Source organism: Amblyomma maculatum, chromosome 2 (assembly GCF_055883805.1).
Source record: "Amblyomma maculatum isolate TAMU_Amacu chromosome 2, ASM5588380v1, whole genome shotgun sequence".
Classification (NCBI taxonomy): Eukaryota; Metazoa; Arthropoda; class Arachnida; order Ixodida; family Ixodidae; genus Amblyomma; species Amblyomma maculatum.
In genome coordinates, this window is record NC_139345.1 from 34,321,062 (window position 1) to 34,335,086 (window position 14,025).

General features: G+C 48.5%; 1 protein-coding gene across 1 annotated transcript in view; it reads right to left on the reverse strand.

Moving 5' to 3' along the window:
* LOC146198326 (dual oxidase 2-like) overlaps window positions 1-14,025 on the reverse strand; it is a 62,621-nt gene that overhangs the window by 40,110 nt on the left and 8,486 nt on the right. Inside the window, exons 6-9 of the mRNA XM_084593771.1 lie at window positions 11,823-12,028; window positions 7,404-7,464; window positions 7,247-7,343; window positions 7,045-7,150 (exon numbers count right to left, since the gene is read on the reverse strand). Coding sequence (XP_084449897.1) covers window positions 7,045-7,150; window positions 7,247-7,343; window positions 7,404-7,464; window positions 11,823-12,028 — 470 coding nt within the window. The remainder of the gene's footprint in view (window positions 1-7,044; window positions 7,151-7,246; window positions 7,344-7,403; window positions 7,465-11,822; window positions 12,029-14,025) is intronic.

The window sequence follows — 14,025 nt, forward strand, 5'->3', positions numbered from 1 at the left end:
AGATGAGTTTGATACGTACAGGGAGCGCTGCACACAGTTCACGTCAGTTGTGCCGCAGCTTGAAATAAACATTCGGGATCGTTTTGTCAAGCGCCACGCGAACAGCGGAGCTAGAGGAAGAGAATCGTCAGGGAAAACACATTTTGACTACGAGACGGAAAGTGCTGTGACGGCTCAAACCACGGAGTCGACGTATGCATTCCATCCCGATCTGCACAGTTCGCCACGAACTGAGGAGGGTTCACGTGGAGGGTACGACATAAGTTCAGAGATAAATTTAAGCCCTGCTTTCAGTCCAGGCATCCAGAGTGTGAGTTCTCCTTACTTGCAGAATTGGCCGAAGAGGGCCCGTCCCGGTGACTCCAAGTCAGAACACACTTCACCGTTTGCAGAAGAAACCACGGAAGTGTATGGTCATGGCCGATATTCTCGAGAACTCGAAAGCAGTCAAAAAGGTGCGACTGCAACCTCAGACTTTGCGGCTCACCGATATGTTGAGATGGATTCTGCGCCAAAAGTGCATCACCCAGCAACAGTGGTATCCCCGAGCAGAATAAGGTCACCTGCCAGTGCCCTGGTAGAGTTTCCTGACACTAGGATTGCAGCCCGCAATGGTAGCAGCTCTGTGACTTCGAGCAATTCTACAAAGCATTGGGAGCTATTCGAAAATGAAACAGCCAAAGCTAGACAGGCTGTTGTACCTCTGAAAAAGCCGTCGGAAGAACCTGCGACGATGTTGACACCTGTGAATATGAGTACCAATGTGAGTCTAGAAAGAACACCGTCAACAGGACCTTCAGCCGAGCATTCCCCCTACCAGAGCCCTCCCAAAGAAACTTCTCCTCAGGTGCCTCAAATGGTAACTTATTTCGACCGGCCTCAATCCGCTATATTGCTCAAGGCATCTGCCGACGGAAAACTTGATGCGATGGGCAGGTCGTCGTTATCTGAATGTTCCCCAAGCACGCAACCCATGGCAGATGCTTACGCGCCTAGGTCTCTCACGGATCGTATGGCATCGGCAAGTGAAAAGTTGAAGCTGCCGGAACCACCAGTGCAGCGGTTCAAGAAGGACATACAAGCTAAATTTTTCGATGACCAGTCAGCTGTGATCAGCGGTTCACTGCCGTCACCAAGAAAGAGGCGAGATGATCAAAGTTCTACAGAGCCGTTCAGCATCTGTGAAATGTCCCTTCAGCGGGCGTCAGCATCAGATCCGCTTACGGAAATCGATGCGCCTTCAGATCATGACTATGGGAAGAACATCGCAGCCGTACCACCCGTACATCCTCGCTCTAAGTCTGCCTTTGTGTCACCTGTGCTCCGTTCTATAGGGTCCCTGTCAGCCGCACCTAATGAACAGATTGAATTAAGTACCTCCTCTGGTGAGCTTAAGAAGGAAATGCGGGACCTATCGCTGCGAGTGGAAAGTGTTCAGGGCGTTGAGGCTCGCTCTGACTTGGCGCATTTGATGCCGAAAGAGAGCACTCAACCTTCAGAAAAAGTGCTCGCCCGAGAAGAGACGCCTGACACCTCCGCAGCACTTGTAAGATTCGTTGACACGTTGGAACCAAGGGCACACATTACTTCTGGTGCGAGTTCCCATGTTCAAGAGCATCCTTCATCCGCCGGGTCCCTTCCTGCTAACGCGACAGATCACTTAGCACATCTCACCTCCACAAACGAAGGCGGCATAATACAGTCCACTGCACAGCATGAACGCCTTACTGAAGCCATGGCATCAGGGAAGGCCGCGACACTTAGCAGTAGGAGCGAAGCTGCCAGAAAATGGCCAGCGTTGCCTGTTCCTGTGCATGACAAACAAGTATTAGGCAAGAATGATGCGTCTGCTGCGGAGGTCAACGCTGAGACAGAAGAAGGAAGTTTGAGTCCGAAAGAGCCTCTCGTCTTTCCCGTGAGCTCCGAATCTGAAGACGCAGTGGGGCCTATAGAAGCGTATAATATCAAAAAGAAAAGCCTTTCAGATGCCGCTCCGCCTTACGCTCCTGACCTATGGACGCCTTTTAAAGTGCTTACTAAGGAAGAAAGGGAAGCTCTGTCCAGCCGTAAAGAGGAGCGTGACGCCAATACTCTGCCAGCCCAAGTTATGCAAAGACAGCTTGTTGCCACTAAGGATGAACTAGTCACTCCTAGAGAAGATAGTACTCTTCCGACAGAAGATAATAAGGGTCAAGGTGGAACTCTAGAAGACACGGTCATTCCTGATAAGCAGACGCTGCTTTTCGACAACGACGTTAACGAACCACCTGCAGTTCCCGGAAGCTTTGCAGTATCGAGCGTTGTAGACCAAGGGGCTAGAATACCTGCGCCCTCTGTATCAAAGCGACCAGTTAACACTTACGACGGGCTAACTGAGGCCCCTCGTGCTTTAATTCATGGTACAGAGATTAAAAAGAGTACCGCTATTATACAACGACAAGACCACACGGTGCCAGGCGAAGCTGAAAGCGGACAACTTAGTGAGGTTACTTCTTCACAATATAAGCAGATCTTCATTAACGGAAGCAGGGATGCTATGGAGCGAGGTTCTGCTGGTAGTTCTGGCGAACTGTCTGCAAAAGACAAACATGGCGCCCCTTTGAGCTTTACAAGTAATCAAGAACAATTTGAGGGATACATGGAAAAAGAAAAGAGCTTATCAGGGGCACTTCAACTTCCTAAACCACTCCATACGACGCCACTTCCACACGCGAGCAAGTTAATGACTCGCGAAGAAAGTAATGTTCCGGCGAGTCGTAGTAACCAGGAAATCTGGGAGACCAAAGTTCCGCAAGCTGTTCCCGCGGACAGACAAGTTGCTCCAAGCAACGAAACGGCCCTTTCTGGTCAAAAGGAATCTCATGTAAGCCCAAGCGGTGCTGCTGCGCAACCAACGGTAGAAGGAAACGTCATTATCGTGAAGCAGCCGCCGCAGCTGAGTGACATGGATGGCAAAGAACCCGTAGCATTAGAAAGCAGTGCCGGGACGAGCTTGGGAGAGAGGTTCCCTGAAAACACCGCATCATCCTCCACGAATAGACCGGAGGACACTTCCAGCTCTCCTCCTCCTCCTCAGATGCTGCTCTTTGGCCCTCAGCCTACATTTTGGGACTTCACAAATTCCGCCATCATTAGCAGACAGGAGTACACGGTACCAGGTGAAACGAGTGGCGGGCTGTTTAGTGACGTCGTTTCCGCAGAGGATAGTCAGATTACGAGTGACGAAAAAAGAGTGCCCATTTCGCGAAGCCGCGATGCTGCCGTTGGACCCTCCAATGACGTCGTTCCTGCGAAAGATAAGCAGATAATGAACGACGAAAAAGGAGTCCTCGGGGCGCGAGGCCGCGATATTGACATTGAACCTTCCAAAGGCGCCGTTTCTGCTGAAGATAAACAGATTCAAAACGGCGAAAAAATAGTGCCCATGGAACGAGTTCGTGATACCACCATCGCGGTCGTCAGCGACCTCGCCTCTGCAGAGAAGCAGGCTACGAGTGACGAAAAAATAGCGCCCACTGAGCAAACTCGTAATGCCGTCATTGGGTCCTCCAGTGATCTCGCAGAAATTAAGCAGATCACGACGGGTGGAAAAGGAAAACGCAGAGTGCAAGACCATGATGCCGCCGTTGCACTCTTCGATGGCGCCACTATTGTAGAAGATGGGCAGATTGCGAATGAAAAAAAGTTACCCATGGCACGAAACCATGATGTTGTCGCTTCACCCTCCAGTGATGTACATGCCGCTGAAGATAAGCAAATTGCAAGCAATGAAATGACGAAGCTTATAGCTGGAACCCACAATATTGCTGTTGCACCCATAAATGTCGTCGCTTCTACAGAAGCTAAGCAGATCACAAGCGACGAGAAAAGCACGCCCATAGAACGAAGCCGGGATGCTGTCGCTGGGCGCTTCAATGATGACTCTTTAGCAGAAGATAAGCAGATCACAAGTGACGAGGAAAAGGTGCCCATAGCGCAAGTTCATTATACTCCCGTTGAATCTGTCAATGAAGTCGTTTCCTTGCAAGATAAGCAAATTACGAGCGGCGAAAAAAGGGATCCTGTGGCGCGAAGCCGCGATGCTGCCGAACGGTTCAATCGTGTCTCCTTACCAGAAGATAAGCAGGTCACAAATGACGAGAAAAGGATGCCTATGTCGCAAAATCATGATACTCCCGTTGAGCCCGTTATGGAAGTCGTTCCTTCGCAAGAAAAGCAAATTACGAATGCCGAGAACAGAGGGCCCGTAGCACGAAGCCTTGGTGCTGTCGTTGGGCGGTTTAATGACGTCTCTTTGGCAGACGAAAAGCAGATCACAAGTGACGAGAAAAGGGAACCTATGTCACGAGGTCATGTTACTCCCGTGGAACACTTGAGTGAAGCCGCTTCTGCGCAAGATAAGCAGATTATGAGTGACGAAAAAGGGCCCCCGATAGCACGAGGGCGCGATACTGACGTCGAAAACTTAGCTGCAGAAGAGCTGCTTCAAGTTCAGCCGAGCACTACAGAAGCGGTTGCACCGATCAAACCAGGTGAAGAGGAAAATAAATACAGTCCAGAAGTAGCCACATCGTCTACTCTGGAGCAACGCTCTCCTTCCCTCGGAAAGACGGACATGGTAATGCGCCATGAAGAAAATGAGACACCGGTTGATCTTGCGCAGGAACCCGGTAAATTTATTGGACAAATTAAAACACCCCCCAATCAATTAGCCGCCGATATTGAGGTTGATCCGCGAGGGATTGCCGCTGAAGAAAAAGTCGTTCCCGTAGTTATTCCAGTAAAGCGGTCTCCACCAGAGAGTTACCTAGATGAAGGTTTCAGGTCACCAGACATGGTTTCTGGGCCAGATGTTACGGAATCTCTTGTCGCCAGCCATCAACGCCCTCCAATCATTTCTACGCCTCCTCCACAGCTACTTCATGTTCCTGTTTTTCCATTGAGTGACGACAAAACTTCCGCCCTTATCACGAGACAAGAATATACAGTTCCAGGTGAAACCGCTGGTGGGCCATTTTTTGTTTCAGAAAGAAAGCATTCCGATGACTTTGTTTCTCCTAAACCCCCAGAGTCACAATTTCCCGTCGACCTAGGAATGACTGCACAGGTATCGAGGCCCATCGAGCAGAGAGAGAACGTATTGAAAACGATAAACCGTCGCAGTTCATTCGCTGATTCTTCGCAATCGTTACCACGAACACCCGACCTGGCTCACTCATTAAATTCATCAGTTGATCACTCACCTCCAGCCTCCGGTGACTTGACGCACACGTCCAGCATGACCACTTTTCTATCTGACACAGTGCCTATGGACAAGGTTCAAGGCAAGATGGGAGAAACTTCTGCTGTTCCAATACACCAACGAACAGCACATTTAAGCAATGTTGAGCCCCCTGGTCAGGCTGTATTACCTTCGTACGAACAACCATTGCAGCAAACAGACTCAAACGCCCCGGTCGTTCCAACTATCGAACCCTCTGCTGTTATCGCTGCGTCTGGTTGGCTACCTACACCAGCAACATCGTCCAGTGTTGACCAGCACTCGCCATCAGAAACCATGTCACCCCAGGGGCATGTCGAGGCTAATTATATTTCATTACAGAGAGAAGGCAAAGAGACGAATGACGAACTACAGCCGCGATCCAACCACGAGATGCCCGCAGACTCTTGGGAATCTGATTCTCCCAGCAGTAAAAGCATGTCACAGAGTAGTCAAGAGAAATCGTCTTTAGAGACCATTCAGAAAAACAGTTCAGTCACGTCAGCAATGTCGCCAAGGTCCAGTGCGGTCGATCGACGAGACTCGGATCTACCGGCGGCTGTTGCCACTGATGAGAAAGAACTAAAAACATCACCAACACAGCCCGCAATTTCGGACTATCGTCAGCAACAGAGCTCAGTTCCCGTGGAAAGAGACGGTAAGGGAATGTCACCGATTGATAGACTTAGCAGGCAACTGCGATCGGCTCCCGACAGCTCTTTGGTTGGACCTGCCACAGAGCCCCCGTCTCGCTTAAGAGCTGATCAGAGAGAGCTACCGCCCTTGCCAGCGTATGTGCCAACGATCGCCTCTCGTTTGCCGCCGCATTGGACTCCCATCGAAAAAAGGAAACAAGAATTATTAGCAAATATTAACGGTAAGCTTAAGTCCTCTCCTAATAATCGTGCTTTGGCACAATTAGCACAAGAGCCGACGGCCGAATCCAGTTCAGGTCAGCGAGGCCTAGCGACACTAACAGCCAGGCAGGTAGACGCAGACTCAGACCGGCATCCCAAGTGGTTTCCTATAGAAAGATCAAATCAAGAAGTCTTGGACCGGAAACGTAACGGGACGCTGAAATCACCTCCTAGCCGCGCTATTGCGCAGCCATTTCGAGAGCAGCCGGTCGACGACAGCGCCCAGCAGAGCGAATTATCGACCACTCAAACCAGCCAGTTAGATCCCGATTCTCGCCAGGAAGCGAAGCGGTTTCGCGTGGAAGAGGCTAACCAAGGTGTGCTATCCGGTTCGCAGCATAACTGGCCGCAGGGATTGCTGCCACCGGACTCAAAGTATCCGTTAGGCGCCAGACCTGCCGGAGCGGAGATAACAGCCGCTACCCAGCCAGCCAGCGTCGACGTTGAGTCTAAGTCGCCCACAGTTCAATCATCTGGTTTTCCAGTTACTCCGGACGTCACAAGCGTAAACGGCCGTGAAATGATCCCGGCGTATGATAACATAGCAGCTACTAGGATAAGGCCTAGTGATAAGTCAGAGCATGGTGTGTTCGTCACGTCAGTGGAGGAACATCCGGGACCATCTGAAGCTGACAGGTCACGCACGTTGGCAGCAAGCCCCGATGTGTTTTTCCGGAAGAACACACCGGTTTCTTCCGAAGGGAGCAAAGATTTGATCACCTTCAAGCCCGAGGAAACAAGCGACCCCCAGGAAGCGGGCAGCCCCGAGGAAAAGCAGAAGAAAGCACTTAAGGACAACACCACGACAGATAAGAAAGATGACGGAAGCCAGACAGAGGAGTCAAAGAAGTAGACCGGCGTCTGTACCTGTGGGTTCCAGAAGGAGTTGCAAGTGCGCACGCCTCTTACGGTGTGCTTCTGCCCGTCCATATCGAAGGTGACGTTACGTACTGTGCAGTCTGAAGCAGGGCCCCTGTGAAGAAGAGACAAAACAACAGGTAATGTCGACGTTGCAAGCCAGCCGCGACAAGAAGAACGGCATGGGTCGATATGCTGGAAAGAATCGAACCTTCTGTAACCGCCTGATGTCACCAGCGTGTGTCCAAATCTCATGGCTGCCGACTGGAACTCTGTTGCTATCCCTGGATCGATGCTTGAGTCCCAGCCTGAAGCGTTTAACGCAACAAATTTAGCAATGCTTTTAACCGAAAGGTTCATCAACTTACCCTTGTATTCTGGAAGTGGAGATCCTAGCCACTCAGGAAGCCAGTCATTTATTATTATGTGCTGCGCACACAATAAAACATATTTGTTACTATATTACAATGCCTATATCGCCAGTACCAAACCAAACGATTTTCAGAAGCATAAACAAAGGAAATATGGGCAAAAAAAACGATCAATTATACTGAGTATACTTAAGAAAAAATGTTTCACAATCATTACTTTTGTCATTTACTCTTATGCTACGATGTCAAGTACGCTAACTATAAGGGGACAGAAAGGAAGAAAGAACACTCAAGCCTCGCCTTAAAGGTATGAAGCAATAGCGGCCTTGACCCTCTGGCCGCGTTTCGATGAACGCGAAACGCAAGAGTGTTCGTGCGGTTTGCGAGAGAGAGAGAGAGAGAGAGAGAGAGAGAGAGAGAGACATCTACAACTTTATTTGCCCCAGATGTCATGAATTAGGGCAGGTGGGTCCTGTGTGGCCCCCATGTGGGGGCCACATTCTGGGCCCATGAAATAAGTGCAGGTTGTGTGTTTTTGTCTGGCCTGGTGAGGAGTTGGTCTCAGCTTTCCAGGAGGGTAGCTGGCAGGAGGGCCCTTGGGGGCGGGTTATTTTCGCATCCCCAGAGGATGTGCGCCTGAGTGGCGGGTTCTCCGTTGTTGCAATTTGGACATGCGGGGTCGTATTCCCCGTTAGTTTTAGTGATAGCCTGGAGTGACTAAGATATCAGTGCACGTTAAAGATCCCCAGGAGGTTTAAATTACTCCGCAGCCATCACTACGGCACCTCTTTCTTTTTATTTCACACTCATTCTCGCACGACCCCCCCCCCCCCTCCCTTCTGTTTGGTGCATATCAGGTGTTCGCCGAGAAGTGTGATAGATACGGCGCCTTTCCTTTTCTCTAAACATATTTATATATTAAAAGCCATGGAATGAAAGGACGACGTTAAAGGCGCTATCAAGTCTACTCCGATCCGAGATCCGATCACCAAAAGTACCCATGCCGAACAAAGGTACACCGCAGGGTTCAATAATCTCTCCAATGCTATTTAACATAGCAATGATAAATTTAGCAAAAAAACTGTTGACCCGCACTGATATTGGTTTCACTTTATACGCGGACGACATCACCATCTGGGCTACTCAGGGATCCTTGGCGCAAAAAGAAGAAGCTCTGCAAGCCGCTATAGACCTAGTCGAGGAATTTGCCGGGGAGAGTGGTCTTCAATGCTCCCCAGAAAAATCCGAACTTGTCAGGCTACACAAAAGAAATTACAAGTCCCCAGGAGAAATTCAGCTCTCTCTAGGAGACCAGATAATTCAAGAGAAGGACAAGATCAGAGTTTTGGGGCTGTGGTTGCAAAGCAATTTGAGAGTGGATTATACAATCAAAACACTCAAAACCACAGTCAACCAAATTTCCAGAATGATTAGAAGGGTGACCTGCCACCGGAAAGGGATGAGGGAGGAGGACACCCTACGCCTTGTACAGGCCCTAGTCGTTAGCAGAATTACCTACGGGCTCCCATATCACGAAATTAGATTCACTGATAAAAGGGCCATTGACACTATCATAAGAGGAGCCTATAAAACGGCCCTAAACCTCCCGCCAACAACATCAACGGAACGTCTTTGGGCACTCGGAGTGCACAACAACTTCGAGGAGCTCAAGGAGGCGGTTCTAGAGAGTCAGAAACAACGCCTAACAACAACGCAGGCGGGTAGGGAAATCCTGTCAAAACTAGGGCTATGGCAGGCACTAAGAACTTCTGAGATCAAATCACAAATTCCGACATCCACAAGAAACAACATCTATGTGAACCCGATACCCAGGCACATGCACCATGAGTTACAGAAGGGTCGAAGGAAAGCCAGAGTCAAATCATTGGAAAAACAATTGTCTAAAGACGCGGAAGTTGTCTACGTGGACATAGGGGCTTACGGCGAACCTGGCAAGTTCACAATAGCTGCAGTTGACCACAAGAAGAGGCCAATTATTCAGGCTTCGATCTATGCCAAGGATCCTGCGGAAGCGGAATCACTGGCAATAGCCATCACCATAAAAACACAAGACAACCAAAATAAGTCATCACACGTAGTGACGGACTCCCAACCAGCCTGCAGGGACTACCTGGCCGGAAAACCTCACAAAAGAGCGTGTGCAATATTACGTTCCATCTCCCAGACGCACACAATTACATGGACACCTGGACACGAAGGCCTAGAAGGACATGAGGTAGCGAATGATCTAGCCCGAGCTCTTACAAACCGGGCGGATCCCCATCCCTACCTCACCCCTCTCCTAGGACCCTACGGCGACAGGCTGGAACACCTACGGTTAGAAAGAAGAATTTTCTCACCACCACACAAACACCTTCCTTCCTCGGACGCTATAGACTGGAGAAAAATACAAACAAACACATTCCCTAATCTTCAAATTTTAAATAAGATAAGCCCAACAAAATACACGAGTTACTGTCCTTGGTGCGGTGCAAGCCCCACACTCTTTCACATCTCTTGGGAATGCCAGGACAAACCTGACCCAACGTTAATAGTGCCATGCCCGACACACGAGCAGTGGGAGGCGGCCCTGACCAGCGACAACCTGGACCAGCAAGCCTGGATTATCCAGCTAGTCCGCAAGTCAGCTGCTGCCAGCGGAGCCCTGGACTAGGGGCACCGACCACCCAGCTCCTGCGAATATTTACTGATTATATGCTCATTAAACGTTTTCTCTCTCTCTCTCTCTTCATGCGAAGCTTGAGCGGGCTCCTAATTCAAACTTTTAAGTCGTGTAAAGTCTTGCTAAACCGCGCAATACCATGCAAAACCACTCTTCGCACATTTCGGTGGCATAACGAGGTTCAATCGATGTTTGATTGATTGATTGATTGAATGTCCTTTATTGAATGGGAAGGCTCATGGCCATGGATGGGGATAAAGGGGAGTAGGCAGAATCTTCATTGTTTAGGTCGTCACTCAAATCACATTGCTCTAATCAGGCCCCTAAGCGAGCCATACTTGGCAAATATCGTCTGTCTGTTAGCATCAGTTTCTAGAAGGGAGCGGTAGTTCAGGCGGTAGGGTTTGATCTCGGAGCGTCCAGTAGACAAAGCAGGACAATCCCAGAGTAGATGAGATATGCCGCCGCGAGTTAGAGTCGATGTTTAAATTTTCATTTTTTAGCTCCCGTTTTAGGAGACCTTAAGCTGGCGTTGAGCCCAAACCGAGAACCAACATCCGGGCACCAATTTATAGTCATGCGGAAAGCGAAATGGGAACATCCGGGCCTGGATCTAGATTTGGTTGGTTTTGGTTTTGTGGGGTTTAACATTCCAAAGCGGCTCAGGCTATAAGAGACGCCGTAGTGGAGGACTCCGGAAATTTCGACCACCTGGGGTTCTTTAACGCGCACTGACATCGCACAACACGCGGGCGCCTTGCTTTTCACCTCCATCGAAGAGCGGCCGCCGAGGCCGGGATTCGATCCCGCGTCCTTGGGAACAGTAGTCGAGCGCCGTAACCACTGCGCCACCCCGGCGGGGCAAGATTTAACGAAACGAGTGCTTCGCTAGTCTAAGCCCTCGAAGAGAACCGGCAAGTGTCTGTCCGCGCAACTAAAATTAGGCCCCCTGGACCCCCCTAATTTGAACTCGTCCGAATTTACCAGAATTGATGTCCAACCTAATTTGTATAGTCCAATGCAATGGTGACCTCCAAATTTAGGTAGGCCGCCCCCAAAACATGGCCTTTTGGAGTTCCGAAATTGAACTTTCTTCGAATTTGACCGAAATTGGCGTCCAACCTAATTTTACCATGGCCAACTCAATTATGTGTCCCAAATGTGTCCCCCCGCATACACACACACGTACACGTACACGCACACACGCACACACAAACACACACACACAAAGTTTGACTTCGCCCAATTTCGACCGCAATTTGGGTCCAAATTAAGAATGCATGGCCACCTCTGTGCTGAATTACACATTTAAATGAGCCACCCTGAGATTTGGCCTGCTTATGCATTCTCCGCCTATGGGAGCATCGAGCTTGTTGAACGGAAAGATAGAACGCATAATTTCCGGTCTTACACTATAGCTTCAGCTATTGAACCAACAATGTTTCACTCCTGATTTTGTAGCGTAAAGCTACACTACGCGGGTCAGAGCAGAGTTTCGCGTGAGTGTGCACCGCCCGTTATGCGCATGCGCGAGAGCCATGTGACGTCACGAGAGGCGCAGGTGCGTCGCCTCTCCGACGCGTGACCTTTAGCCGAAGCCGTGTTTACGACAGTTGCGCCGTGAGCTACTGCGCATGCTTTACGCCACGTATATCCAGGCATAGCAGAGCTAAGCCCCTGCCAATTTTTTTTCCCACTACGTGTACATATCTTTCAAAACGTTGCATCATCACCTGGTGCACTGCAATGACGAGCTTTCTGGCTTCATTAAAGATGCGCTCCTCGTTCCATATCTTCAAGGAGGACGAGTTGTTCGATCCGGCGTTCGGGGTGCCGAATCTCTGGCACATCTTCTCGGCTACGGCGTTATGGAAGCGAAACCACAGGGTACCCATGGTCAGCAGGAAGGTGTTCTCGTTACCTCTTGGGTTGCCCAGTCCTGGAACCAAGGCCTGGCGTCAAAAATGCGGTTGCGAATGATCGGCCAGGCTTCCACCGAATAAAATTTGTGCATTCTTTTTTTATTTTATGTGACAGTGCATTTATTTCTCGCCGCGGGAATGCTTGGACACATATTTAAAAGAATGAGAAGCGCATTTTGCAGCTTTTTCAAATCAGAATTACGAATCGAACTTAGATTTTGAAAAAAAAAAAAAAAAAAAGTAACTCCGCTTCACCATGCGATGCTCGTTAACGGCTTGTCATTTATTTTTAAGTGCTGCTCATACTGAAGTTCGCGATTCTTCTGTAAAAAAAAAAAAATTATATTGTTCGTCCAGCTCCTCCTCTTTCCTTTCATGGCATTTGTAGAGAGAACGGAAAACAATTTCTTGCTTCATAACAACGACAGCAGATAGATGATTATAAGTATCAATTTTGAGAGTTGGTATTTCCTGGTTGCAAAAAAAAAATAATAAAAAAGGATAACGCGTTTTTATTTTTCATTTGCATAGCTAAAATACAAAAATTAAATGATTTTTTAAGCGCAAGGCGAGCTTTCCCGCGCGCTGTTTTTTACTTCCAGCAAGAAGACATACGGCCTTAAAACACTCTTCAAGGACATCTGCCAATAACGGGAAAAGATAAGCAAACGTTGATGAACCGCTGAAACAGCTTGGTCAAATACGGCCGATATTAGTTTAATCACATTTTCATGTGCTTTATTTAACTTATTCTCAATCGTAAACAAGTCTATTTGCGAGCGATGAGCTCTGGTAAGGAGACCTCAGTCTGAGTGGGGTTACTGGAGTTATTTTACTTTACCATGCTTATTTGGTGTAGCAAGCTCAACCTGGCTTTCGAAAAAGCACTTTTAGAACAACCATACTGTGAAGCTAAACACTTAGCCGTAAAACAACATCAACGTACGATGCAGGTTATGTTTGTTTCTATATATAGTGCCGCTTTTCACGCAGATGATCCCGATGGTGCCGTTCCTGGCACCATTAAATCTAGGCCCGCAAATGACCGCTGAATATCACTTGGAACATAGTTTTCGGAACCGTTATCATGGCAGCGTAAGACGAAGAGAAAATATACCGTTATGTGGCTGAGAAATGATGCAGCGCTGCCCCCAAACCCATTGCAACGTTTAAAGCGCCTTTGTAAAGTTACAATTCAGTGAAATAATGGCTAAAATAAACGTTACACGTGCACAATTGTTAAACTTCATAAAAACCTGCTTTCTTTATTTTTATGGCGCTGGGATTCCCGAGCCGTAAAAAAAATAGAGTAAGTTCATTTTTTTTTTCACCGAGGCCTCCTGTGTCAAACGCGGCCGCCCTCTCTTCTCAAAATGCAGCGTGTGGCAGAGAAAACGGGGAAGAAGCTCGGGAGTGCTCTTCGCCGACTTCGCCGACGATTCGCATTTGATGTTTTAATGCCCGCAGTGTAAGGGGTCTGTTGCTGTGCTGCACCATGTCTCGCACCATGGGCCTCTGTTATAATCGTTATAACAGCTTCGAAGTTATAACAGCTCCAGAAGTTATAAAAGTTATAACTGTTATAACAGAAGTTATAACAGTTATAACAGCTTATAACAGCTGTTATAACAGTCCCGAAACAGCCATTGATGCCACGTTGCCGTAATATCCTTCATATGCTATAAGGCCCTACGGTTGAAGGTCAATTACTGCAACATGAGGTCGGTGAGTAACGCCTGTAGACGTGTTGGCCGCGGGGCGTTTTAAGTTGATACGTCACTTCATTTTACTTCATTGTCCTAAAGAACTTCGGCAAATGGTATTAGATTAGAGGTAACCGCCCGTGCATGGTGGTTAATACAGATGCCACGCGACTATTTTTGTCGAGTTTTCTTCAAACTCGTACAATTATGTTGCATGAGGAGCAACCAACAATCCGCCGACCAGCCACTTATAATTCAATTTGCAGTATATCTTAGGCAAATATTGCAGACTGGATTTGCCTCTGCAATTA